The 25,285-nt window shown below is 43.3% G+C and overlaps 1 protein-coding gene across 3 annotated transcripts in view; it reads left to right on the top strand.

Annotated features, from left to right (window-relative positions):
- Nucleotides 1-19,599, top strand: part of LOC120718383 (SH3 domain-containing protein 19-like) — a 31,626-nt gene extending 12,027 nt beyond the window's left edge. Inside the window, exons 3-17 of one of the 3 annotated variants that reach the window (XM_040006916.1) lie at nt 768-808; nt 1,228-1,321; nt 2,313-2,448; nt 2,569-2,728; nt 3,760-4,977; nt 8,245-8,316; nt 10,483-10,708; nt 11,302-11,596; nt 11,673-11,870; nt 12,233-12,291; nt 12,389-12,639; nt 13,381-13,412; nt 17,253-17,427; nt 17,530-17,624; nt 18,157-19,599. In XM_040006916.1, the coding sequence (XP_039862850.1) occupies nt 768-808; nt 1,228-1,321; nt 2,313-2,448; nt 2,569-2,728; nt 3,760-4,977; nt 8,245-8,316; nt 10,483-10,708; nt 11,302-11,596; nt 11,673-11,870; nt 12,233-12,291; nt 12,389-12,639; nt 13,381-13,412; nt 17,253-17,427; nt 17,530-17,624; nt 18,157-18,264 (3,160 nt within the window). In that variant the 3' untranslated portion in view covers nt 18,265-19,599. Of the gene's footprint in view, nt 1-767; nt 809-1,227; nt 1,322-2,312; nt 2,449-2,568; nt 2,729-3,759; nt 4,978-8,244; nt 8,317-10,482; nt 10,709-11,301; nt 11,597-11,669; nt 11,871-12,232; nt 12,292-12,388; nt 12,640-13,380; nt 13,413-17,229; nt 17,428-17,529; nt 17,625-18,156 lie in introns of those variants that run through there. The other 2 variants (XM_040006915.1, XM_040006917.1) reach the window with 2 other exon arrangements.
- Nucleotides 19,600-25,285: the final 5,686 nt, after the last annotated feature.

The raw sequence follows: 25,285 nt of genomic DNA, 5'->3' as shown, positions 1-25,285 counted from the left end.
TAAATATTTTGTGATTGTTCAAATTAATTAATGCTACACCAGTAAAACATTAATGTAAACAAACAATACATTTAAATGTTAGTCTTGGAAATGAAACAAAAGTAGGACGAACCAACTATAAGTGAAATCCAGGTTTTACCACGTATTTATTTGATAGAGGAAGTACATCATAAAAGTCATGAGGAGTATAAAAGTCAAGCATCCTCACAAAGTGTGTAGAAAAAGTGACGTCAGAGGTCATAGTAGTAGGTTTAACAAGTCTGGAGGAAAAAGAAAATGACATTGGAATGAGAATTTGAGATATTACCTGAACCGTGGTTTTCTTTTTTTGTTTGTTTGTTTGTTTTGTTTTTAATTATTATTAAACTGTTACGTCTCTCTGTGTCCCAGAACTGTTGGGACTGAAAATGTCTACAGACGTGTTTGATTTAGATGTAAAAAAACAAACTTGTAGTCATAAATCCTGCATTTCCAGAAGACCAAATCTGTGACTGTTCTTGACTTGTTAATGAGGTCAAATGAGGAAATGTTTTCTGCACAAACCGCAGATTCATTGTTTGTAATTGGAGAACTGTACCCATCATTTAGATCTTTTGCCTGTATGAGGCAGCGGATGCTGAGCTCATGTGTGGAGTTCAAGTAGCGTGGACTGACTGGGACGACCGAGCTATATTTGTCACTGGAAAACAGGGGGAGAGAGAGAGGAGGTGAGGTAGCAGAGGTGAAATGAAATGACTCATTGTTTCCTTTTTGTCCTCTCTGTGCAGCCAGGGTCCTTTGTCATCTATCAGAGCCGTCATCAAGAGAAGTGAGTATTCACTCTCACAAATGAACATAGAACCAAGAAAGAATGAAACAAAATGTGCACAGTGTTTGGAGTGAAGCTGATACTTCCTGTACCTTGGATTTACGGTTCCTAAAAGTGCCAACTTTCCATCCGCTAATTTTTTTGAGGGCTTTAACTCTAAAAAATAAATCATAGTTTTAAGGACAGGGTTGTTTTTCTTGTTTGTTATTGCACAAAAAAAAATAAAAATTAGTTGATTCTGACGGGGTCGGGTTGGAGTCATCCACTTTTTTTTCTTTTAGCAGTGATGGAAAACATCTTCTTGGTTCGTGTGACTATTTTGATTGTGTCCACACTGTTATCTTCTCTGTAGTGGGAATTTTTCTGCTTTGTTTTGCTTGCCTTTCTTTTTTCTAAAGCGGCTTCTGTTTTCCTATCAGCCTCTTCCAGGCCGACCACTCTGTCTGAGGCTCCCAGAGACAGAGAGCGGGACCGGGAGAGAGACCGAGAGCGGGAAAGAGACAGAGACAGGAGGTACGAGTCTGCCGTGCCATCATCATCACTGGTTCATATTTAACATGCAGATGTTTCATGAAGTGAAACGGGGAAAAGAAAAGTAAAATCCAGCTGTGAATTCTGTTGTTATGGTTACTCAGGATAATATGTTAACACTTTAGCCAACAAACAAGCTTTAATCTTCACTTTTAGAGTAAATGAGCTTTATGTGAGGGGAAGCTCATCACTGAGCTCCTTCCTGCGTCACGTTTAAACACTTGGACGGTTCCTGGATCTGAGCCCGTGTAAACATTTGAAAATAGTTGTGTACTCTCTGAGCTGCGTGTGTTTTCCTGTTTCTTCTTTAACAAGGTACTTTAAAACCATTTACTATGAATTCTGAGATTCATCTGGGTTTTTAATTAATGAAACAAAATTATATTTATGTCTCAAATTTAATTCCCCATTTCATTTAAAAGCTAAAATTAGCATTTTTTTTATTATGTTTTCATTTAAGTTTTAATCGACATCTTTGATGTGACTAAAATTTTAAACAGTTTTTTTTAATTAACTGATTAAACTGTTTGGGCTATAAAACTTAAAAACAATTAGAATAGTTTGTTATCATTTTAGAAAAATATAGGTGAAAAAAATCATTAGTCCTGAAGCTAAAATCAGGAAATGAACTTTTTGAAAAACAGTTTTTCTTTTTCAGTGAAGTTAAACGTCCGTTTAGATTCAGTGAAACTGAAAATTATAACTTTTTGAAAAGAATTTTATTTTATGATTTAGTTGATTAATTTCCATGTGTCAGGAAAATGTATACATTTATATTTAATGAATTTATTGAATTAGTGAGGATAAAATGTATGTTTCCATACCTGCTTCTAAAACACTTGTGTGACGTGTGTAATGTTTTTTTTCGTCTCTGAACTTTGCACCTGTGTAGCTTTCAGAGCCTCCTGCCTGCTGTTGTCCTGTTTAGATTTTGCTTTTTATAACCTTCCTTTAACATGTGACGTGTTTCCAGGCGTCCGGAGATCACCATCCTGTCAGCCGAGCCGCTGACCTCTACTTCCTGGTTTCCTGGAGCTTCTGGAGGGTTCCCACCTCCCCCTCCACCTCCTGCACAGATCTGGGGACCCACGATCCCTCCGGCCATACAGGTAAAGTGTTTGTTCAGGGGTGTTTTTGTATTAAATAAATGGCTTTATTAAGTTTCATAGTCCCACCTGTGGATTCAGTGCATGTGTGTGTCTTATATTTGCTGGTTTTCTCTCACTCAGCCGCCTCCTACCTACGAGGAGGTGATCAGGGAGAAGACACAGGAGCAGGTTCTCTCCAGTTCTTCCTCTGTTTCAGCATCCCCCTCACATCCTGTTTCCAGAGTAACCATCTCCACGCAGACTGATCCAGGATCTGACCCTGATCCTCCAGAACCACAAGGCAAGAGGTTTTTTTTTGGGGTTTTTTTGGGGGGGGGGTTGTAAAGCTGGGTGATGTCAATAATATATCAATAACACATCAGTACAGTCATGACTTAAACAGTGCCGCTGTTCTAGATCTGCAGTCGTGTTGCCCTGCCCACACCTTCCAGCTGCACCTTTGCTACTTACAAGCTATTTATTGTGGAGAATATTGAAGCACTAAAAATTATTTTTCATGAATTTCACCTGTAGCGAAAAACTAATCTGATTTCTACATCTCCATTGTTGGGCTGTGGGGGGTCAGACGTCAACACACTCATAGTAAATGTTTAAAGTCTGTTCATATTAGACATAAGCAAGCGTTGAAATAACTGAATATGGTTCATGATTTCCTGCACCATTGCTCTGCCCTCAGCACTTTTATTGGCTTTTGGTGTTTCAGTTTATATATTCTTCATGTGTTATTATCTCTTTCACAGCAAGTGTGTAATGTAAATGACACTGTGTGCCATTTACCTGGACCGCTGTTTAATGTTAATGCTGTTGGTGACTTTAATAGCATTTGTAAATAGTATTATCTGACAAATAATGTGGTTTGCTGTGTGGTGCAGATCATAAGAGGCTTGTACTTTAGTGACTTAACTTCTAGAATTTTATTAGTCTGTTACACTATTTTCTGTTACATTGCACCTATATATTTTATGGGTGGAGCTTTCTAACAAAGTTCACTAATTTTAGCTGAGGCGCTCCACCATTTCATAAAAAAAACCCTCTAAATAACAACAACAACAAAACTATATTGTGACAGCCAAAATACCAAATTCAGGGGGTAATGTTACAGTAGTTACACTATGTGCATGTTTTAAATACAGTACAATACAATACAGTCTGCCTGGGAACTAGTGAGCGGCGTGCCGCCTGTTATTTTACATTTCATAAAGTAGCAGGATGTTATCTGTTTCGTCTGTATCAGCCAGCTGTATTGTCTGCCTTTAGCCTTATTTTATACGTAAGTAATCGAGTAAAAGTAACTTCTGTCTGTGTGTGCAGTAAGAAGAGCAGTGAAACCGCCTCGGCCGCCTTGCCGCCAGCCTCCTAAATCATCTCACGTTGATGACATCACCAGCACTGCCAGCCAATCAGCGCTTGCCCCCATTGGCAGTGACACGCAAATTTCCACGCACACACAGTCCTGTGACCTCACTGATCTGGGTTCACCTTCAACCTCGAACTCTGGTGTTCAGACTGACCAGTGGGATCAGTGCTCTGCTACTGTGGATGTGCCTCCTCCTCGTACTTCTCCCACCACTTCCTTTGAAGTCCCATTGGAGCAACCCAGACCACGTCCTCGTTCTAAGCCTGGCCTTCGACCAATCAGCAGCGAGGTTAAAGTTCAGACTTTGGTGAAGCTGCGGGAGGACGGTTTGGCCACGTTAGCCAGTCGTGCAGCGAGTGACGCTGCTAACCAACAAGTCACTCAAGGGAAATATTCTCAGGAGTTACTCGAGGCCTTCAGTTCAGACGAGTGGGGCTTCCCCGATAACCGCGGCGACACCAGTGGGCTGAGCCAGTCAGAGAGTGAGGAAGGGGAGGACGAGAACGACGGGGAGGACATGGCAACACTGAAAGCTAGGATACAAGCCTTTGAGCAGCAGCAACAGCAGCAGGTGAGCAGTGAGAGCTGTGACGGTAATGACAAACAAAGCGGAACCACAAAGAGGCCCGAGCCTCGACCACGCCCTCGTTTCCAGGGGCAACAAGCCAAATCTAGCCCTCCCACGATTGCCCCCAAACCCAAAAACTTTTCACCTGGCCCTAAACCGTCCACCAAGGGATTCTGGGAAGATGGAGGTTTCACAGCAGCCACAGAGGACTCGACTGAAGCCCCCTCTTCTAAACCTCAAACAACGGCAGAGCCATCACTGAAATCTGCTCCAGGCCTGGAGCCACAGCCCATTAAACCCACAGAGAAACCCACAATAACACCCAAACCCCAGTCCAGCACAGAAACCCTCTCCTCTGCTCCTGTCCCAGCCCCACGGCCCCCTCCACCCAAGCTAACCCCCTGTCTCAGTGACCCTAAACCCCCACCCAGACCTCCGGTCACCCCCAGGGTCAGCGTGGGTGTTTCACACCCAGATAAGAGCACCACCGATGGATGCACTACCCCAACTCTAACCCCGAGGCCCTTGGTGGAAGTTGGTGGTGGATCACAGACAGAGACCCAGACTGGAAGTGAAGCGACGCAGAGCGCCACAAACCAAAGTGGTGAGTTTTCAACACAATTCACATTCTGCTGCCCCCTACAGGTGGCTCCAAGGAACTACTGCAGTTGTTATAAACAATATAAACAATTAATAATTGTTATTAATTAATAACTATTAATTCATAATTGTTACTTTGCTTCAATTTCTTTACCGAAGAGTGCTGTGGCAGAAAAATAATGACCTGCTGGTGCCTTAATATCAGCAGTTTTTCACATTTCACATGGCAGTCTTAGCATTTGTGGTAGTAGCTAGAGATTAGTCCCATACTGTAGTGGTTTACACATTTGCCTAAAAAGTCGAAAGATCCCTAGTTTGATTCCAGGTTGTGTCAGGAAACCTTCCAAGCAAACATGCAGAGCTGTCTGCTTCAGTGAGCGCTTGTGAATAAGGAAGCAGATGAAAGTAGAATTGTGCTATTAGCAAACAAAGGAGGTGCAGCCATGCTTACTTATAGGTTGTGATGATGATAATAATAATAACAATGATAATAATAATAATTGACTAATAATAATGGTGCTAAATAAATGACATGGTTATCGGTCACCAAACCTTCAAAATAAGAGCCAGAACCAAAATACTTACATGAGTGTTCTGACAAACTATATATTTGTGGAAAAACTGTACTTGGCACAGAAATAAGTTAGGGGGACATAATGTCACAGCAAAATAAGTTCTTGGTAATCAGTAATTGATAAAGATCATGGTTGGAGCAGCATGAGTGCTTGATATGATTGTTGTTGAATACAGCCACCAGCTACTGATAGTTGTGCCTCTGGCTGTTGGGACTGACCATGTGTCACTTGAGCTGTTTTACAGGGTTTTTTTTTTTTTTTTTTTTTTTTTTTTGCTCCAAAGGTTTTAAATTGCGCTGACCTACATTTCCTGTTTTTTGTTTTGTTTTGTTTTTTCACATATCTCAGCAGTAAACTGAACACAGAAACTTCGTCCTTTTAAAAAAAACAAAACAAAAACCTCTTTGTTTCTGCACATGTGCAGAAGTGCAGCTCAGCTCACAAATATTTACAAGAGGGAAGCGTGCTGCTTATCTACTAGATAACCCGATGGTGTAGCTGCTGCTGATAAGCATTGACTGAACTTGAGAGCTGCGCTGTGATAATCTGCTATACCTGGATTTACTGATAGTAAATGGGAACATTTTCCTTTTAATGCTACTCACAGTTTTAAGCGTGACGACCCGAAGATAACAGGGTGCAAATAAAAGCTAAGCAGCCGGAACTTCTTTATGCTTTTTCTGTTTCTCAGTCTTATACATTTAGGTCTGTCCTTAAGGACAGACCTAAATGTATAAGATAAAACCAAAGTTTTTACAGCTTTGCCACCAATTTGGATTTTAAATTCATCAAAATGTAACTGAAATGCAATTTTAATTCAAGGGTTCTCACAAAAGCATCATTAACTGTTTAGAAATGGCCTTTATATACACGGTTCCCCCATTTTCATTAGCTTATTAGACAACAAACAGTTTTATGACCACATGAGTGCCTATTTGGTTAGATTTAGACTTTAAAATGTATTAGGCTACAGCCTGGACATTTTAAATTTCAGCATTTAAAACTAAAAAGTTTGCTTTAAAAAAGGTTATTGTTTTGGTTAAAATGCAACTCTTGCCAGCTGTTTTAAAGCTCTATTTGTGTGGTTGCCACGGTGACGCATCTTCTCTGAAGAGCCTGGACAAACTATGTGTTACAGGGTGGCAGCACCTGTAGACAGCTATCTATGTGTCCTGTAAACAGGAACGAAATGATCAGACAGGGAGTCGTGGCTTGTCGTTCCTGAATACTCCGCAATTATTGCTGCTTACAGCTGCACTGAAAAAATACCTTTATGTCCATGAACAGGGATGAATCGATTTCTTTACTGTGAGGCCAGGCTGGCTTTAAGCAGTGGACCGTGATGATGTCATTTCAGGCACAGCAGCTCCACCTAACTCTTCTGTTTGCCAGTGATAGCCAATCAGAAAGAAGTTGGCTTAAAAGACATATGAGCTAAATTAGCTTGTTTGATATATTTAGATAAAAAAAAATGCCCAATTAATGCCCTTTTGGGCATTGTGTGTGGCACTCCTCTGGTTTTGTGTATGCTGAAGCATTATCCGTTAAAAGAGAAGCCAGTCCTGTGCTAATGTTGACATTTGAAATACAATCCGCTGTTTACCCTGAAACCTCTGTCAGGGATTTATAGTGGCGTCAGTGTTTGTGGTGCCTCCTCACTGACTGCTGAATACATATTCATTGCGATCTCAGAATTCACAATGAGCAAGCGTCTCCTCCTCCATGGACCAGTGAAGTCCTTTCCGTCTCGGCCTGAGTTTGCAGACAAATTAACTAACCTATTTTTAAATGACACCAATTGAACCTAATGTGCTGTCTACCAAGACACTGAAACAGCGGACATTCCCTAAACCAGCCCAGATGTTGACTTTGGAATCAGTGCTAATCGCACAAAACTCCAATATAAACCATTTACAGGATGTTTCCTCCTGCTTTGTAAAATGGTTTTACTGGTGAAATAAAGAATGCCTGGGACTTTCTGGGAGGACTGACTGGAGACATTTAATTACCCTTCGTGAAATAGTCACAAATAACGATGTCAACCAAGATAACAGTGCTGTGGAAAACATGGTAACTGCTGTACCACAGCAGATCATCTGCCTCCATCTCACCCATTCCTACTAACCTCCTCTCCACACCAACCCTCTGCATGTCCTTCCTCACTAAATCCACAAACGTCTGGTCTTCCTCTTTTTCTCCTGCTTTGCAGCTTCTACATCCTTTGTCTAATATCCACCATCCTTCCTTCACACTATCATCTTGGAAACTTTCATTCTTATTGTTATCCTAGTGTCACAAATCACCCCTGACACTGATCTCCACCCACCCCACCCTGCCTGCACTGTCTTCTTCACCTCTCTTGAGTACTGTCCTTGAGTTCTGTCTGCTGCTTTGGATGTTTGACCTCCAGGTATTTAAATTCACATACCTTGACTACTTCTGCTCCTTGCATGATCTAAACACGAATCGGTTGATTTGAGACCGGCTTCATGAAAAATTGCGTTCATGAAAACAAAAATAAGATGAGCAGAAATTCTCCCTCATCAAGCTGCAAGCACTGCATGAATGTTATAAATGTGTCTCAGCTTCAAGCAGTTTTAGAATTACAGATTTTTATTAAATCCCCATCGACAACTTTATTTTCAGGGTTATTTTCTGATTTATTAATTAATTAATTAATTTTTTTGTCATTTCAGTGAAAGTTGGAAGTTCTCGTCCAGGCGTCCCAAACAAGCCAGCAGCACTGATGGCACCGCGCAGAGCAAGTGGTAAGACACAAGTGTGTGTGTGTGTGTGGACACTGAGCAGAAGCACAATAGAGTGTTTGAGAGCTTAGAGACACAAATCTGTCCTGCTTAGAAATATGCAAACTTGCAAAGAGATTTTCTGTGGTTTGTGTGTTTTTGCATGTGAGTGTGTGTCTGTGTGTGCTGAAGGGAGGGGGGGAGGGAAGGAGGGAGGGTGATGCATTATGCAATCCAAACCTTGTGAAAGAAAAAGACTGCGATTGTGTAAGGAGAAACAAGACCCCACTGTTGTTGTGGTGGTGTGCTGTGGGTTTGATGCACCAGAATTGTGTGTGTGTGTGTGTGCTTAAGTGTGTATGATATTTTTTTCCAGGGTGTTTATTGGCTGCAGCATGAAGTTGTGCAAACAATAGTCTTTCATTAAATATATTTATCCTTCTCTCAGCTAGTAGTCATGCGCTGTGAGCCTCAGATTGGTGAGCGCATATTGAGGGATATCGACGCCCTTATCAGTTCTGCTCAGACGTCTCGTCCTCGATGGCACGACAGTATTTTTTTGGCACAGCGAAAAATGTTTACTATGATTAAAAAATGTAAACTTAAAAAACAAAAAACAATGTGAAACTACTCGTGGTTTTCCTTTGGTCACCGTTTTGTCTCCACTACACTGAACACAGAGTACAAACAGTAGAAAAAGGGCTGGTTTGTGACTCAGGTGTGAACAAGCTCCACCGATGTGAGTCTGACGTCACTGTTTGGCAGCGAGCTGTCAGGAAAGAAAAAACGCATGACAGCACTGGAAAAGGGAGCTAATCGGCTTGGAGGCATTCTGACTTATACAACCGTTTGGAAACTGTTCTTGACTCCGGTCCTTACTCAGGATGTTTGCTGCTGTGTTGCAATGAAGCAGTGTGATTCTTCTGTGTGTGTTACTTAAATTTAAATGAATTTGGTCGTCATTACGCCTTCTGTGTATGCCATACATTAACTACATGACCATAGCTGTAGTGAATCTGTCCTACCTCAAGGATCATGTAGTTTGATTAAACTGCAGATTTCCTGGAGTTTTGGAACAATAACAGCACTTCTGGATTGCTGGAAAAACAAAAGCCAGCACATGTAAATAACTTACTTAGGAAGCAAATCGAATGCAGACTGGCTGGAGGGACTCAGATAATCAGAGCATGTCAGACTAGTCTGAGCTTGTCGTGGAAGGCATACAGCGGCAGAAGAGATGGGAAATTGAGGCTTGATAGCAAATGAGGGCCTGAATCACTCAGTATTAATATAATGTGCTAATAAAGAGTTGGTGACTTTATATGGCCCTCGCTGAGCCTGGTTCTGCTGGAGGTTTCTTCCTGTTAAAAGGGAGTTTTTCCTTCCCACTGTCGCCAAAGTGCTGCTCATAGGGGGTCATATGATTGTTGGGTTTTTCACTGTATCTATGAAGCGCCTTGAGGCGACTTTTGTTATGATTTGGCGCTATATAAATAAAATTGAATTGAATTAAATATGGAGGTCCAGCAACAGTAAACTCACCACTTGGCAACCATCCCATAAACAGGTTTGGGAATTTATTTGGGAAGTTATTTTGAAGCACTGTGCAAATGCACATGCATTTTATGCCAGCAGAGGGCAACAAAGGACATTTAAAGCCTTACTGATCAGTGATTTAGGTTTAAATAGAAATGCAAACTGAAGAAAAATGATTGCTGAAGCATCTCAACATAAACAAGTAAAGTTCAGATGATGTCTGTGTCAGCAAACATCATCATACCAGGAGCATCACTCATGTCCAGAAAGAAGAGAGCTATGACAGGTGCTTGGTGTGAGTCTCTGTAAGTCTAGCTTTTGTTTTTTGTTGTTCGCACACTAAAATTTGGCTAAAATATAAGTCATTCAAAAATAAAAAGATTCTTCTTAAACGTTTAATCTTGACATTGTAGGAAAAATTTCAAGATTTTGTTCAAATTATTCTAAAAATTATTTTGAATTTTTTTTTTTTTGCGTTGGTTCACATTTTCTTGGTCATTGGTGAGCTCTTCTTTTATGTAAGTGCTACATTAAAAACTTTCTCTTGTTGCCAGTTTGTTTTAATCGATTATTATTAAATCAGCTTTAATCTCAGTGGTTTGATTTCATGTATGCATTTAATTAAAGCAAATTATGTTTGCTTTCTGCCTGCAGCCCCAAATCTGGCTCCCAAACCCTCTGGAGTCTCATCAACTCCTCTGGATCCAAACCCAGTCCCGGCCAAACCTGCAGCAGCCCCTAAAACTTCTGGACCAGCCCCGGCCAAACCCCCGAGCCCGGCTCCAGCTCCGGCCTTGAGGAAGGGGCCTGTGGTCCAGACCAAACCTGAGACTGCCAACACTACAAAACCAAACTCCTCAGACCCTCCTCTGCCGCCACGGTAAGAAAGAGAGCCAAGCTTTAGGAAAGATGGAAGTTTGCTGCAAAGCAATGAATTTCCAGGCTGTGGTGTCTCTGATCCATATGCTGTAAGGCTAATGCAGAGGACCGGGTTCAGGTCCACCACAATTTAAATAAAAAAAAAAAAGGCTGAAAATCCCAAAACATATAATACATACACATACTGAGAGTGGTTTCAGTTGAATTTTGACTAACCTCTGGTGCAGTACGGAGCAGCCCCTCTTCTTTCAGCTACATACAGCAGTCGACCCTCAGAGCCGTACACATCAAGAACTCCACCTTGTTCTACTTTATCACTGTAGATAATGCATACAGATAAACCAGCAGCATTTCACAGTGAATGCAAACAAATCAGTCCAGCGGGATTTGATCCAGAGCTAAACAGACTGAGGACGAAGCATTTTTGTGTCTACATAGGTGATTACCTCTGAACCTGCAAAATGAGGTCCAGCAAAATTAAGAAAGTAAGGTAGTAGGTGTTAGAGGGGCTACAGCTGACTGCTGCTGTCTTCTCTTGAATACACCTCCTGTTTATCTTTACCTGACTAATAATACTCTTTCTTTTACCTTCAGTCCGTCCAGTGTGAAGCTCCTCCCCCTTCGTCCACCACCAATCAAATCTATCCCCGGGCGCCCGCCGCCTCCAGCCATCAACTCCACCTCCTCAGGTAGCCAGAATCCAACTCCGTCTAAAGTTAGTCCCACCCCCTCCCTTTCAGCTGCTAGTCAGGTGACACCTTCACAGACCAGTTCCAGTCCTCCTCCTCCTTCAACAGCCAATCAGACACAGGCACAAAAGGCACCAAAGCGAGGACCACCTCTGCCTCCACGCCCTAAACCTGGACACCCTCTGTACAACAGCTATGTGGTAAACCTGCACGTGCACACACACACAAAGATACAAGTTCTGATTACGTTTCTAATTCCACTTTATCTCTCAGAAGCAGGAAGTGCTGATCGTCCTGGATGACCCGAGTCCCTCGCCTTCGGAGCATCCTCCAGGCGAGAATCAGAATACCACCACCACCCTAATCAACACATCACAGTGTCTGCTCGACCTGGACCCCAAGCCAGAGTCCATCACTGATCAGGACAACCAATCGAAACCTGCCCTGGAGGACCACAGCCTGTCAGGCTCAGAGGTACAGCTTCAGATTTCTTTTAGTTGATTATTCAAATCATTTCTGAAAAAGGATCAGAGGTCACCTGTCAGGAGTGGTGGGTTGGTCCAGACCAGACAGGTTTGTAGCTCTGGACTACAGAGGCCCAAACTGCAAAAAATCATAAATTATAGGAAACTGGAACGGTACCAAAATAACATTTGGTCAATGAATAATTTACATTTGTATTGTCATCATACCTTTTTATATTTGGTGCATTTAATTGAATATTATTTTAATTAATAAATTTTGTTATTCATTTTTTATTTTGACTCGGTGCAAAGGTTTTAAACTGTTTTTAAATGCATAAATATTAATGACGTTATGTTTTGTTTATCCTTTAGTCGATTCTTCCGGTGCAGCCTGCTGAGCTGAAGGAGCAACCAGACTCTCCTCCTGTCAGGTCAGAGACACACACACACACACACACACACACACACACGCACACACACTCTCACTCTCTATGAGCCACATGTTCTAATCAGCCGGTTTTTCTGCAGCGGCCCTCGGTGCGTCGCTCTGTTGGACCACGAGGGAGAGGAAGAAGACGAGCTCACCTTTTCCCAGGGTGATGTCATTGGTCTCCTGGAGCTCATCGGGCAGGAATGGGGGCGGGGCCAAATCCACGGCCGAATTGGTAAATTCCCCTTGAACTTCACAGAGGTGGTGGAGCCCCTCCCAACGTCAGTGACTGAACTGGGGGAAACTGACAAACCGGCATTGACGGACACGGCAATGACAGAAAACTCCGGTGAGCTGAAGGCTGCATTATCATCATCTCTACATCTCTATGCGTCACTGCTGTGGACGACTGCTAACAAAAGTTTTTGGGGTTTTTTTTGTTTTGTAAATCCAAGGTTGCTTAGAGGTTTAAAAAGCTTTGAATGTCACCTTTGCTTTAAAAGAAGTTGTGAATCTTAGTGTCTGGTTTCTTAAAATGCTGGTAATTTCACACATTTTTTGGGTTTCCTTCTTCCGTCTGCATGACTCTGCAATGACCCTGTTATATGATGGCAAAATTAACACTTAAAGAGGTAAAACATTTCTATCACAGTCCTGGTGATTTGGACAAAACCTTGTTGATGAACACCAACATTTTATATCTGCAGTATGCATGCTTCTGAAGATCTGTTTGTGCTGGTTTTATCTTCACATTTTGGAGCAATTGCATAAATAAATCAAAGTGATGGTGTAACACTGCTAACAAGCTACAACAGCTTCTCTGTTTGCACTGTTTAAGAAACAAAAAAGACGGTTATGCCTGTTCTCATGGGGAAGATAAACTCAAAGATGAAGTTGTTCTAAAAAACAGGTTTTAAATGACTGAACTAGAATATGCTGGAAGTAAACTTTTTTTTTTTCCCATTTATGCACAACAATCAGTCTTCTCGCACCTCCTTGTGACCATTTTAAAACTGCAGGAGAAACAAGAGAGAAATGTTCTCTGCTTTGGACGTGAATGTAATGATGCTCTTTCACGTATCATCTGCAGGAATAAAGACTTCACAGGGCTCAAACTCAGAGGTGAGTGAATTTTCATTTTCTATTGTTATTTTATTAAACAGCAATTAATGAGCATGTTTCTTATTAGAGCTGCACAATTAATTTAACGAACCTGATTGAGCAATATTGAAAAAGACAATCGAGCGGAGCCAAATAAATGTCTGACGTGTCTGCGCCTGCTGTTTGAAAATACTTTGGATTCAGGCCAATCGGAAGCAAAGAGTGCTGTAAAGTTGTGCCTGCACCGCAAAGACACACATCTAATCTATTCAGCGACCTGAAAACACAACACTAACCTAAAAATCAGTGCAAAAGTAATTTCCCAGCATTAGTTCAGATGCCCATCAAAGCGAGCCTGTTCATCACGTCTGTGAAACATCCAGCTCACTAAGATGCAGCACAATCACATTCAGCCAAAGAAAAGTGTCTAATAAACACGGTGGCAGAGCCTTTGGTGGACGTCCCAAATCTTTAGAATAACCTCCCTGATTAACATGTTTTCTTATGCATTTCTGTGCATGTTTGCTGATATAGTGATTATAAATGTTATAAGTAACAAAGGCTTCAGGTAAACAGTCAACACGATGGACAAACATGTTCTCCCCTCAGTTATTTTTCCATCCATCCATCCATCCATCCATCCATCCATCTTCATCCGCTTTATCCGGGGCCGGGTCGCGGGGGCAGCAGCCTAAGCAAAGAGGCCCAGACCTCCCTCTCCCCAGCCACCTCCTCCAGCTTATCCGGGGGAATACCAAGGCGTTCCCAGGCCAGCCGAGAGATATAATCTCTCCAGCGTGTCCTGGGTCTGCCCCGGGGCCTCCTCCCGGTGGGACATGCCTGGAACACCTCACCCAGGAGGCGCCCAGGGGGCATCCTTGTCAGATGCCCGAACCACCTCAGCTGGCTCCTTTCGATGTGGAGCAGCAGCTGCTCTACTCTGAGCCCCTCCCGGATGGCTGAACTTCTCACCCTATCTCTAAGGGAGAGGCCAGCCACCCTTCGGAGGAAGCTCATTTCTGCCGCTTGTATCCGCGATCTCGTTCTTTCGGTCACTACCCACAGCTCGTGGCCATAGGTGAGGGTAGGGACGTAGATCGACCGGTAAATTGAGAGCTTCGGTTTTACACTCAGCTCCCTCTTCACCACGACGGACCGGTGCAGCGTCCGCATTACTGCAGCTGCAGCCCCAATCCGTCTGTCGATCTCCGGCTCCCTTCTCCCATCACTCGCGAACAAGACCCCGAGATACTTGAACTTCTCCACTTGGGGCAGGAACTCATCCCCGACCCGGAGTGGGCACTCCACCCTTTTCCGGCTGAGAACCATGGCCTCAGATTTGGAGGTGCTGATCCTCATTCCCGCTGCTTCACACTCGGCTGCGAACCGTTCCAGTGCGAGCTGGAGGCCCTCACCCGATGAAGCCAACAGAACCACATCATCTACAAAAATCAGAGATGAGATTCTGAGGCCACCAAAGCGAAAGCCCTCCGCCACGTGGCTGCGCCTAGAAATCCTGTCCATAAAAATTATGAACAGAACCGGAGACAAAGGGCAGCCCTGGCGGAGCCCATCACCCACCGGGAACGAGTCCGACTTATTGCCGGCAATGCGAACCAAGCTCTCGCAACGGTTGTATAGGGATCGAATGGCCCGTAGCAATGGGCCAGACACCCCATATTCCCGCAACACCTCCCACAGGACACCCCGAGGGACACGGTCGAATGCCTTCTCCAAGTCCACAAAACACATGTAGACTGGTTGGGCAAACTCCCATGCACCCTCAAGTATCCTGGAGAGGATAAAGAGCTGCCAGAATCTCTTCGAGGCAGTCCGAAAGTCTTTTTCCATGGCCTCTCCGAACTCCTCCTACACCCGAGTTTTTGCTTCAGCCACTGCCTGAGCCGCATTCCGCTTGGCCTGTCGATACCTGTCGGCTGCCTCCGGAGTCCCACAGGCTAACCAAGCCCGATAGGACTCCTTCTTCAGCCTGGTGGCTCCCTTCACCTCTGGTGTCCACCATTTGGTTCGGGGATTACCACCACGGCAGGCACCAACCACCTTGCGGCCGCAGCTCAATGCAGCAGCTTCGGCAATGGAGACGCTGAACATGGTCCATTCGGACTCAATGTCCCCAGTCTCCCTCGGAATGCTGTTGAAGCTCTGCCGGAGGTGTGCGTTGAAGATCTCGCGGACTGGGGCCTCTGCTAGACGTTCCCAGTGCACCCTCACTACGCGTTTAGGTGCACCAGGTCTGTCCAGCGTCCTCCTCCGCCACCTGATCCAACTCACCACCAGGTGGTGATCAGTTGACAGCTCAGCCCCTCTCTTTACCCGAGTGTCCAGAACATATGGCCGCAGGTCTGCTGATACGATTACAAAATCGATCATCGACCTACGGCCTAGAGCGTCCTGGTGCCACGTGCACTTATGGACACTCTTATGTTCGAACAGGGTGTTCGTTATGGCCAAACTGTGATTAGCACAGAAGTCCAATAACAAAGCACCGCTCGGGTTCAGATCAGGGAGGCCGTTCCTCCCAATCACGCCCCTCCAGGTCTCGCTGTCGTTACCCACGTGAGCATTGAAGTCTCCCAGCAGGACAACAGAGTCTCCAGGTGGAGCACCCTCCAGCACCCCCCCCCCCCCCCCCCCCCCCCCCCAGGGACTCTAAGAAGGCTGGGTACTCTGAACTGCCACTCGGCACATAAGCGCAGATGACAGTCAGGACCCGTTTCCCGACCCTAAGGCGCAGGGAACAAACCCTCTCGTCCACCGGGAAAAACCCCAACGTACCGGCAGCAAGCCGAGGGGATATTAGAATACCCACCCCAGCCCGCCGCCTCTCACCAGGGGCAACTCCAGACTGAGACAGAGTCCAGCCCCTCTCCAGGAGACTGGTTCCAGAGCCCAAGCCATGTGTAGAGGTGAGCCCGACTATATCTAGCCGGTACCTCTCAACCTCACGCACTAACTCAGGCTCCTTCCCCACCAGAGAGGTGACATTCCATGTCCCTATTGCCAGTCTTGGCAGCCGGGGGTCAGTCCGCCAGGGCCTCCGCTCCTGGCCGCCACCCGGCACACAATGCACCCCACCCCTATGGCGCCTCCTGCGGGTGGTGGGCCTGCGGGAGGATGGGCCCATGTCTCCTCTTCGGGCAGTCCCCGGCCGGGCCCCATGGACTAAGGCCCGGCCACCAGACGCTCGCCCTCGGGCACCCTCCCCGGGCCTGGCTCCAGGGCGGGGCCCCGGTAACCCTATCCCGGGCAGGGTAAACTGTTCCCTCGGTGTCCTTTTCATAAGGGTCTTATGAATCGCTCTTTGTCTGGTCCCTCACCCAGGGCCAGTTTGCCATGGGAGACCCTACCAGGGGGCGAAAGCCCCCAGACAACATAGCCCCTGGGATCCCTGGGACACGCAAACCCCTCCACCACGATAAGGTAGCGATTCAAGGAGGGGCAGTTATTTTTCCATGTGCAGTAAAACCTGGGCTGTAAAGAAAACATGGCAGGGAAAAAGAAAAGTGTCTGACTGCTGTCAAGTGCTTTGCAACAAGTTTTATTCACTTTAATCAGCAGCTGGATTGAAAACGTTATATTTGCTTGTAGGAGCTGCACTGAGATCAGAATAAACGCTGAATTTGTCTGCAGAGATTCTTTAAAAATCAATGTAATAAGAATATAATCCACAGTGTTGATGTGGTTTGGTCTTAATTTTTTCGAACTTTTAAGAACCACTTATTTAGATTTTTAAAATAATGCAAGAAGCTCTTTTTAGATACTGTTTTATTATATAATTTAATTTATGGTTGAGTTAAAATGTAAGTGATTCTCTCAGTATTGATTTGTTAAACTGTGCAGACTGAGGAGTGGGCTGTAGCTCTGTTTGACTTCCCCGGTCAGACCCCAGAGGATCTGTCCTTCCACAAGGGGGCGCTGATCCAAGTGACGGAGCACATCGACACAGAGTGGAGGAGAGGAAGAGTGGAAGGGAGAGAGGGGCTTTACCCCGTGGCCTTTACACAGCCCTGCAAAGGTACAAAAGTCTGGCATGTGTGGGTCAGAGAGAGATTGTCAAACGACAAAAATACACAAATAAACACGCAAACTGTATCAAACTTTTTTTTTTCTTCTCCAGCTCAGCCAATCACAGGCCAGCAGCCTGTGGCTAAAGGAATGGCCAAAGCTCTGTTTGACTTCACAGCAGAAAGCGAGGATGAGCTCACACTGAAGGTGTGTGAGGAGCCATAAGTATTTGGACACAAACACACTGTAGTCTTGCCTCTGTACACGTTCAAAGTGCTGATTTTATACATAATCCCCTCTTCACTGGCATTAATACCTCTGTAGACTTCATGTTGACAGTTCCAGTAATCTGACGAGTTTCTCCTTGGATAATGAGAGAACAGGACTCACCTGGTCATGAAACTATCAGTTAACTATTCACGTATTTTTAAGCCTCAGAAAATTGGCTTAAAAAAAGAAAAAGTATAAAAACAGTTGTTAATCCAGTGTTTTTGTTAAACGCCTTAAATTAAGGCTGAAAGACTGCACTTCAATCACATCTTGACTGGTTGATTTCAAATCCACTCTGGTGGTGTACACAAGAAAAACTACAGAAAACAATATATCACTGATAAATCCTTACAGATATAAATAAAATACCCTGTCAGATTTCCTGTGTTTACTTTTAGGTGTTGATTTTTTTTGGGTGGGTTAATAACATGTCTGCTCTATCTCTCTCTCTCTTTGTGTTTCTGTGCAGGTCGGTGACATTATCACACAGGTGGAGGCTGTGGATGAGCAGTGGATTATGGGCGTTGTGGGCGGGAAGCATGGGATTGTGCCTAAAAACTACATTTCACTTTTGTGACAAGGGAAATCCTGAAACGGCTGATGTGGGAAAACAAAGAATGAAACTGCTGTTTGCTGCCGCTCTGTTAAACAGGTTGGAGGTTTGGAACTGGAAACCTTCAACCTGTCGATGCTACAGGGAGTGCTGGTGCTCCCACAGACACGCACATGAATCTGATCCAGTGTTGTTGAGAAAAACTGAACAGAATAAAATTAACTCCGATTATGCTGGTGGTTTGATGACGTCTTTGAGGTGTCTGTGGTCATGATAACTGAGTACTGGATGATTAAGAGGTTGGTTTTCCTCTCACAGTCATCCTGCTGTGATTATTTTCATCTGCTGTGGAGTGGATCTGAGCTTTCTCTTTTTTTTTTTCTTCTTCTTTTCTTTTTCTTTTTCTTTTTTTTTTTTTTTTTACATTAAATTTACATGTTTGGTATTTGTGAAGATCACTTAAAATCTGGATCGATGGACATAGCAGATCCAGGTTGGACGTCTGCTTCAAAGAGCCACTTTTTAGATACTCAAAGAAAGAAATGTGTAACACATTAATGCAGTACGTTACTTAAGTGCTCGCCAGAGAAAGAAATTTGTTACAATGCTTGTTCCCTTACTTTTGCACTACTCTGTAACATGATCTGAAATGCATTGTCATATAACCACCAGTTAACAATATATACCTAAAGCTACAGTCCCACACATCAACACAAATCCCTATCCTAATGAGGACACACAAGATCTCCGTCTTGGTGTTTACACATGAACACAAAGCAAAGCTGATACCATCCCAACAAGACTTCAGAGGAATCACCACAGTGACTCTGCTGTGGAAACATGAACAGGTAGAAATGGAGGCTGCAAACCTGACTACTTGTTGAAGATGAGGATCTGGATCGGCATGCGCTCGGCTTTATCATCACTCTGGGTTCTTGACTAGCTTTGTGTTGGCATGCTGTCTGTACAGAGGAAGAGTTAAAGTTCTGTTAGCAGCATGATCTGTTGTTTGTGTCATTGATCCAGTCTGTAATTTACCATTATGCTCTTGTCCTTATGTGCAATAAAAACAAAAATAATTCCCATACCTCCGCTCCTCAAACCTATAGACACTGTCTTCCCTACACACAACCTGCAATCAGCTGATTGTAGCAAGAACCACACGTCCCGTGTGACTGAGGGACCTTTGCAACACAAGTAACCATAAAATTGTAAGTCTAATATAGTTACTGAATTTAGTACAGTAATCTATAGGTGATTCTCTTTTTGCGGCTTCGTTTCATGTCCACATATTTCATTTAACCTGATTTTTTTCTAAAATGTGCCAAATATGTACAATAAAGTAATAAAATTGTTTAATTGTTTGTAATTATTTAAACAAAATGTGTGTCAAATTTTTTATTTTACACATGTTTTTGGTGACACAAATTCAAATTTTAATTTTATTTGTCACACACACACAACCATACACAGTATGACATGGGGGTGAAATGCTTGTAGCTGTACAATGCCCGACCATTAAATGACAGAAGAAAAGTTTTACAATATTTACAATTTACAGTTTACTACAAAAATTTACAAATTAACTTAGGAATTTACAGTAAAGAATGTGCAAATAGCAGAAGAGATTATAAAGATAAGGATTATAAATTATAGGAATTAAAGGATTATAGGAAATGTGTGGTGGTGCGTGTGGTGATGTGTGTGAGAGTCCAGTCTTATAGTGACGTGTTTGGGAGAGTCCAGTCCTACACCTGGTTCAGGCCCCGAATAGCCTGGGGGAAGAAGCTCCTCCTCATTCTCTCTGTTTTGGCCTTAAGGGAGCGGAAGCGCTTCCCAGACCTCAACAGTGAGAAGAGTCCATTGTTGGGATGGGAGAGGTCCATCATAATCTTCCTAGCTTTGGACTTGCACCGCTTGGTGTAGATGGACAGCAGGTCAGGGAGCTCTGATTGAATGATGCGTTCTGCCAAGCGCACCACCCTTTGCAGATCTCGTCTGTCCTGCTTGGTGCTGTTCCCAAACCAGGTGCAGATGTTTGCCGTCAGGACGCTCTCGATGGTGCAGGAGTAGAAGTTCTTGAGCACCTTCAGTGGCAGATGGAAGTCTCTAAGTCTTCTGAGGAAGAAGAGACGCTGACAGGCTTTCTTAACCAGGGTGTTGATGTGACAGGACCATGACAGGTCCTGAGTGATGTGGACACCCACTCTCTCCACTGGCGTGCCACTGATGATGAGGGGTTTGTAATTCCTCGCCTGCTTTGTAGTGAAGTCCACGATCAGCTCCTTAGTCTTGCTGATGTTTAGGAGGAGGTTATTCTCCTGGCACCAGGTCTCCAGGTTCCTAATCTCCTCCAGGTAGGCCGTCTCGATGTTGTCGGAGATCAGGCCCACAACAGCAGTGTTGTCAGCAAACTTGACAATGGAGGTGGTGTCTGATGTGGCTACACAGTCATAAGTGTACAGTGAGTACAGCAGGGGGCTTAAAACACAGCCCTGAGGCACTCCAGTGCTGAGTGAGATGGAGGGGGAGACTTGTTTTCCCACCCTCACTGATTGGGGTCTGTCTGTGAGGAAGTTGAGGATCCACTGACACAGTGATGAGCTGAGTCCTAGATCCGTCAACTTGGTGAAAAGCTTAGAGGGAATTATTGTGTTGAATGCTGAACTGTAGTCCACGAACAGCATCCTAACATAATTCCCTCTGCCAGTGTCCAGGTGACTCAGGGATGTGTGGAGCAGGTGAGATATGGCATCGTCTGTGGAACGATTAGTCCGGTAAGCAAACTGAAGTGAGTCGATGGTGGCAGGAAGTGAAGAAGTGATGTGATCTCTCATCAGTCTTTCAAAACACTTCATCACAATTGAAGTCAGTGCTTATGGAAGGAGGTTCTGCAGCATCCGGTCCCGTACCAGCAGACTGAGAGACAGCTTCTTCCACCAGGCCATCAGACTGCTGAACACGTCATAGACACCTCACCTTCACTACTGGAACTTTAACATTATGCACTCCATACTGTACAGTAATGCCACTGTTTTGCACATGTCTCAACTCTGTATATTTTTATATATTTTATTTATTGTTTACTCTATTTAATTTGTAAAATATGTGTACACACACACACACACACACACACACACACACGTAGAAAAATATTTAGTATACACATCCAGAAATGCATATACTATTATATATTGTACATATATTTATTAGTTTCAGATGTAGCCATTCTTGTATTTTGCTTGTTTACATTATTGTATTTTGCACAACTCTGTTGCTTGTGAAGCTCGCACACAAGAATTTCACTCACATGTGCTGTACCAATGTACCTGCACATGTGATGTGACAATAAAAGTGATTTGATTTGATTTGATTTGATTTGACAAAGAAATCTTTAACACGATGTGTTTTCTTCTTCAGGCAGTCCCACTGGCATATCATCTTGATGCAGTGCGCAACATCAACCCTGATATAACAAGGGGGGAGTTTGGCAGACTGGGTTCCAAGAAGGACATGAAAGCATTCATTAAGGTAGGACTTCAGATCAGGATGAGGAGTGAAAGCCTTGACCAGAGCTCCCAGAATTGCCAGAGAAAAGTCACTCACAGCTTCCTTTGGCACAGGTGCACCTGCACGAATCCATTCTGTCAACCAGTTTGCGATGGCATTAACATCATGTTTCTCTGACAGCATTTGCACCACTGGGACACTGGGGCAATTGTTTTCTTTCAGAATACCTTGATAAAGGAAGATATGGCCAGATTTGCCATTTGGTCTCAGCAGTTTTTTCACAACTGAACCGGTTGCATCAAAACACACAGTTGGGGGAGATTTTTTTGACAATGTCTTATAAACATGCATCTGTGTTTGACTCCAGTAGTGACAGAAAAACCTGTCCAGTCCAATATCTCGGATGCTACCACTGTGAGGAACACTATATTTTAACAATTGCAGAGATGCAATGGGGTCCTTATCTCCTAATTCCAAGTCTTTTCTCTCTTGTTTGGCTTTTCGCAGTGTGGCCAAATTTGGAAGGTGGCTTGGCTCAGGATCTCCAACATCCATCAGATCTGCTGCCCTCGCTGACCTCCATACAGCTGGTTCCATTCTGCCCTCACACAGCTCTTTAGCGATCTGTTCACGCAGGTTTCCAGACATGAACCGCTTGGAGTGGCCAGTGTGCAGGGAGAAATCTGTATTTCTCATGAAACACTGGAGCACCATTGGACTATTAATTGCTGGCTGTCTGTCACATGACATTTCTAACTGGCCATGACACTCCTTACAGTCGCCTCTGATGTCCAGATAATTATTGTTGACAGTTGGATGGACCTTTGCTCTTCGGAACACAAGTGTACATGTATTTTTGATCTTCTTCCACATAAGATCGTTGATGATATGAGTCCAAGTGCCAGGTTTCAAAATTGTGTATTCCCTTTTTTGGGTAGGAGAAAATTTGTCATTGTATTCAACCTTTTCAGGAATAAATTTAACCCAGTCCTCAAAAGGGACGTCTAGTTCAAAAGCTTGACAGTTTTCTTGTCCAGGAGAAATGCAATGTGAATCTAACTCTCCTTCACTATTACTTTCCAGATCACTGATTTCCAAAGCTGACCAGATGTTGTGTCTATTTAGCTTCACAAAAGTGTACAGGGCCTTTGCTGACATCTTGTCTTCTAGCTGCTGACTCAGCTCTTTCCAGACTGATGCAGCTGGAGTGGCTATTTTGCCATTTTGGACTATGGCCTCTTTTGAATTGCAAAGAACTGCAAAAATGGAAACCTTGTCTACAGATGGCTTTCGAGGCATCTAAAAAAAACAACACACTGATTATGATGGAGCAAAATGTGATTTCTGAACTATATATACAGCCAGGAGCAACCCCTCCCCCAAGTTCTCCACCAATCTACACTTTCATATTTTGTGGAATTATTGTTTTTAAGATGGAGCTATTGAATTTGTGAGTTTATTAAATTGAGTCTGAGTATTTAACCCATGTACTGTACAGCACTTTAGTCCAGTGTGCTACATGTTTTAAAGTGCTTTAGAAACTTTTTTCTTGGACATTTTTGAAAATGTTTAACATTGAAAAAAAATCCTTTTGATCCAGACAGTTAGCTATATCATGTATTAACTCAGTAACTAAAACCTCAGTATTTTAAATGTAAGCTTACCTTGTTCAGAAATCAGATGAACGCTGTTCTAAGAATCCTTCAGACACAGTAATGCCAAAAAATAGTTTTTTCTGCCAGAAAATGTGTATTTGATGCAAAAGACTGCTAGCTTGTTCGTTTCTCAAAAAGTGTTCATGGGAGTGTAAAATGTTCAAATGTAGTTTTCAATAAAGTTTTTTTAATCCACTCTAAAAAAAAATACTCAAGCATTTGCATCGTGGTTTCATGAACAAAAAGTGATTGAAGTAAAGAAATTGAAGTTTAAAAAAAATACACTCATTACAAATTTAGCTGATTAAATACAACAAGAGGGTTTTTTTAACAGAACTTTATTGAACAAGTGAACACACAAAGTGAAAGGTCATTTGAAAAAGACATTTTTCAGCAGTAAACCATAACAGGATATCTCAAATCATAGCAGCACAAATGCTAATTTTACCTGCACAAATCAGCACAAACGTAGCACTAAAAAAGTAGACCATTTTGGTTTGTTTTGGAGCAGTCTGGGGGGATGGTGACCTTTGAATGACCTATAAAATAATGTTTAATATCTCAAAAACCGTAGCAGCACAAACGCTAATTTTACCTGCACAAATCTGCACAAACGTAGCACTAACCGCTCCGCCTATTTGCCTTTACGTTTCAAGTGGGTGGGGGGTCAGCTTCACTCTGCTTCAATAGCTTGGTCGTGAGGATTTCAAACCTGTTTGAAATCCTCGCGACCGTGAGGGTGTCACCGCAGTTTCTCACACTGCACACGCGCAAACACAAATGTCAGCGAAAAAGACGGCGCAGCACAGCAGTGTAGCGTGTGATCTGGACACAAGCGATGGAGGCACAATTTGTAGAACTTTGGAAAGCTCATCTGAGCCTTTTCGGTGTGGCCTCACAAAATTATCACGACCACAACAACCGTGAAAATAGTTGGATAGACATTGCTGCTCAATCACAGCTGCCTGATCAATGTTTTTCATTAGCAATTTAGCAAAGTTGATGGTGGTGGTGTGTCTGTGTGAGTGAAAGACACAGAGAGAGAGAGAGCGACAGATTTTCTGTTATAACCTTCATTTTATGGAGGCACAGTGTGAGCACTCAGGTCGCATCAGAGCATCGGGCGGTATAGTGTGAGACCCTGCATCGTGACCTACCAACTTCTAACCCCTGCGAGTCAATCGTACAGTTTGAGCAGGAGCTGAATCGCGCGACTGAAAAAATCGCACAGTGTCTGCCCAGCATTAGAGCAGCAATGTTTGTTCCCCTCAGAGAAAGGGAAGAATGGGAAAAGGAAAACACCTGGCTGGAAAAAGTTAATATGGGCATGTGCAGTGAATATCAGCGCTATGTGGCCAGAAGTGTGATAATATAATTTATTTTGTGTAATAAACAACTGCAAGGATAGATGATTGCAACAAATAGATGACTAATACATAAAAGTAATACATAGATGAATAATGATGATGAGTTAAGATGCGTAATCATGGGAACAAGCGGGTTTACAAACAGGAGCAGCTGATTAGCATTAGAAAAGCTGAAATAATACCTCAACTGAAGCCAATTGTACTAAATGCACTAAATGTGCACTGTTACAAGAATATTTTTCTTTCTATTGTTTTCTAATATTTTAAGTTAAGCAGGACAGAGTTCTTTTAAAGAAAGATTTACTTATATTCTCAAAAGTTAAGCATGACAGGCTTCTGTTTAAGAAGGAGACCTGTTTTATTGTGTTAATGTTGTCATTTTGAGCTAAAAATAAATGGCTAAATGATCACTTGTTTCACATGTGTTCATATCACAAAGAATAGAATATGCATCTACTTAAATCAACTTCAAGTCAAATGGTTAAAAAAATAATTTCACACACAAAAAAAGAG

Source organism: Simochromis diagramma, unplaced genomic scaffold (assembly GCF_900408965.1).
Source record: "Simochromis diagramma unplaced genomic scaffold, fSimDia1.1 OVJJ01000141.1, whole genome shotgun sequence".
NCBI classification, from domain to species: Eukaryota; Metazoa; Chordata; class Actinopteri; order Cichliformes; family Cichlidae; genus Simochromis; species Simochromis diagramma.
Note: the sequence above shows the minus strand (reverse complement) of the source record. Positions and strands in the feature narration are given on the sequence as shown.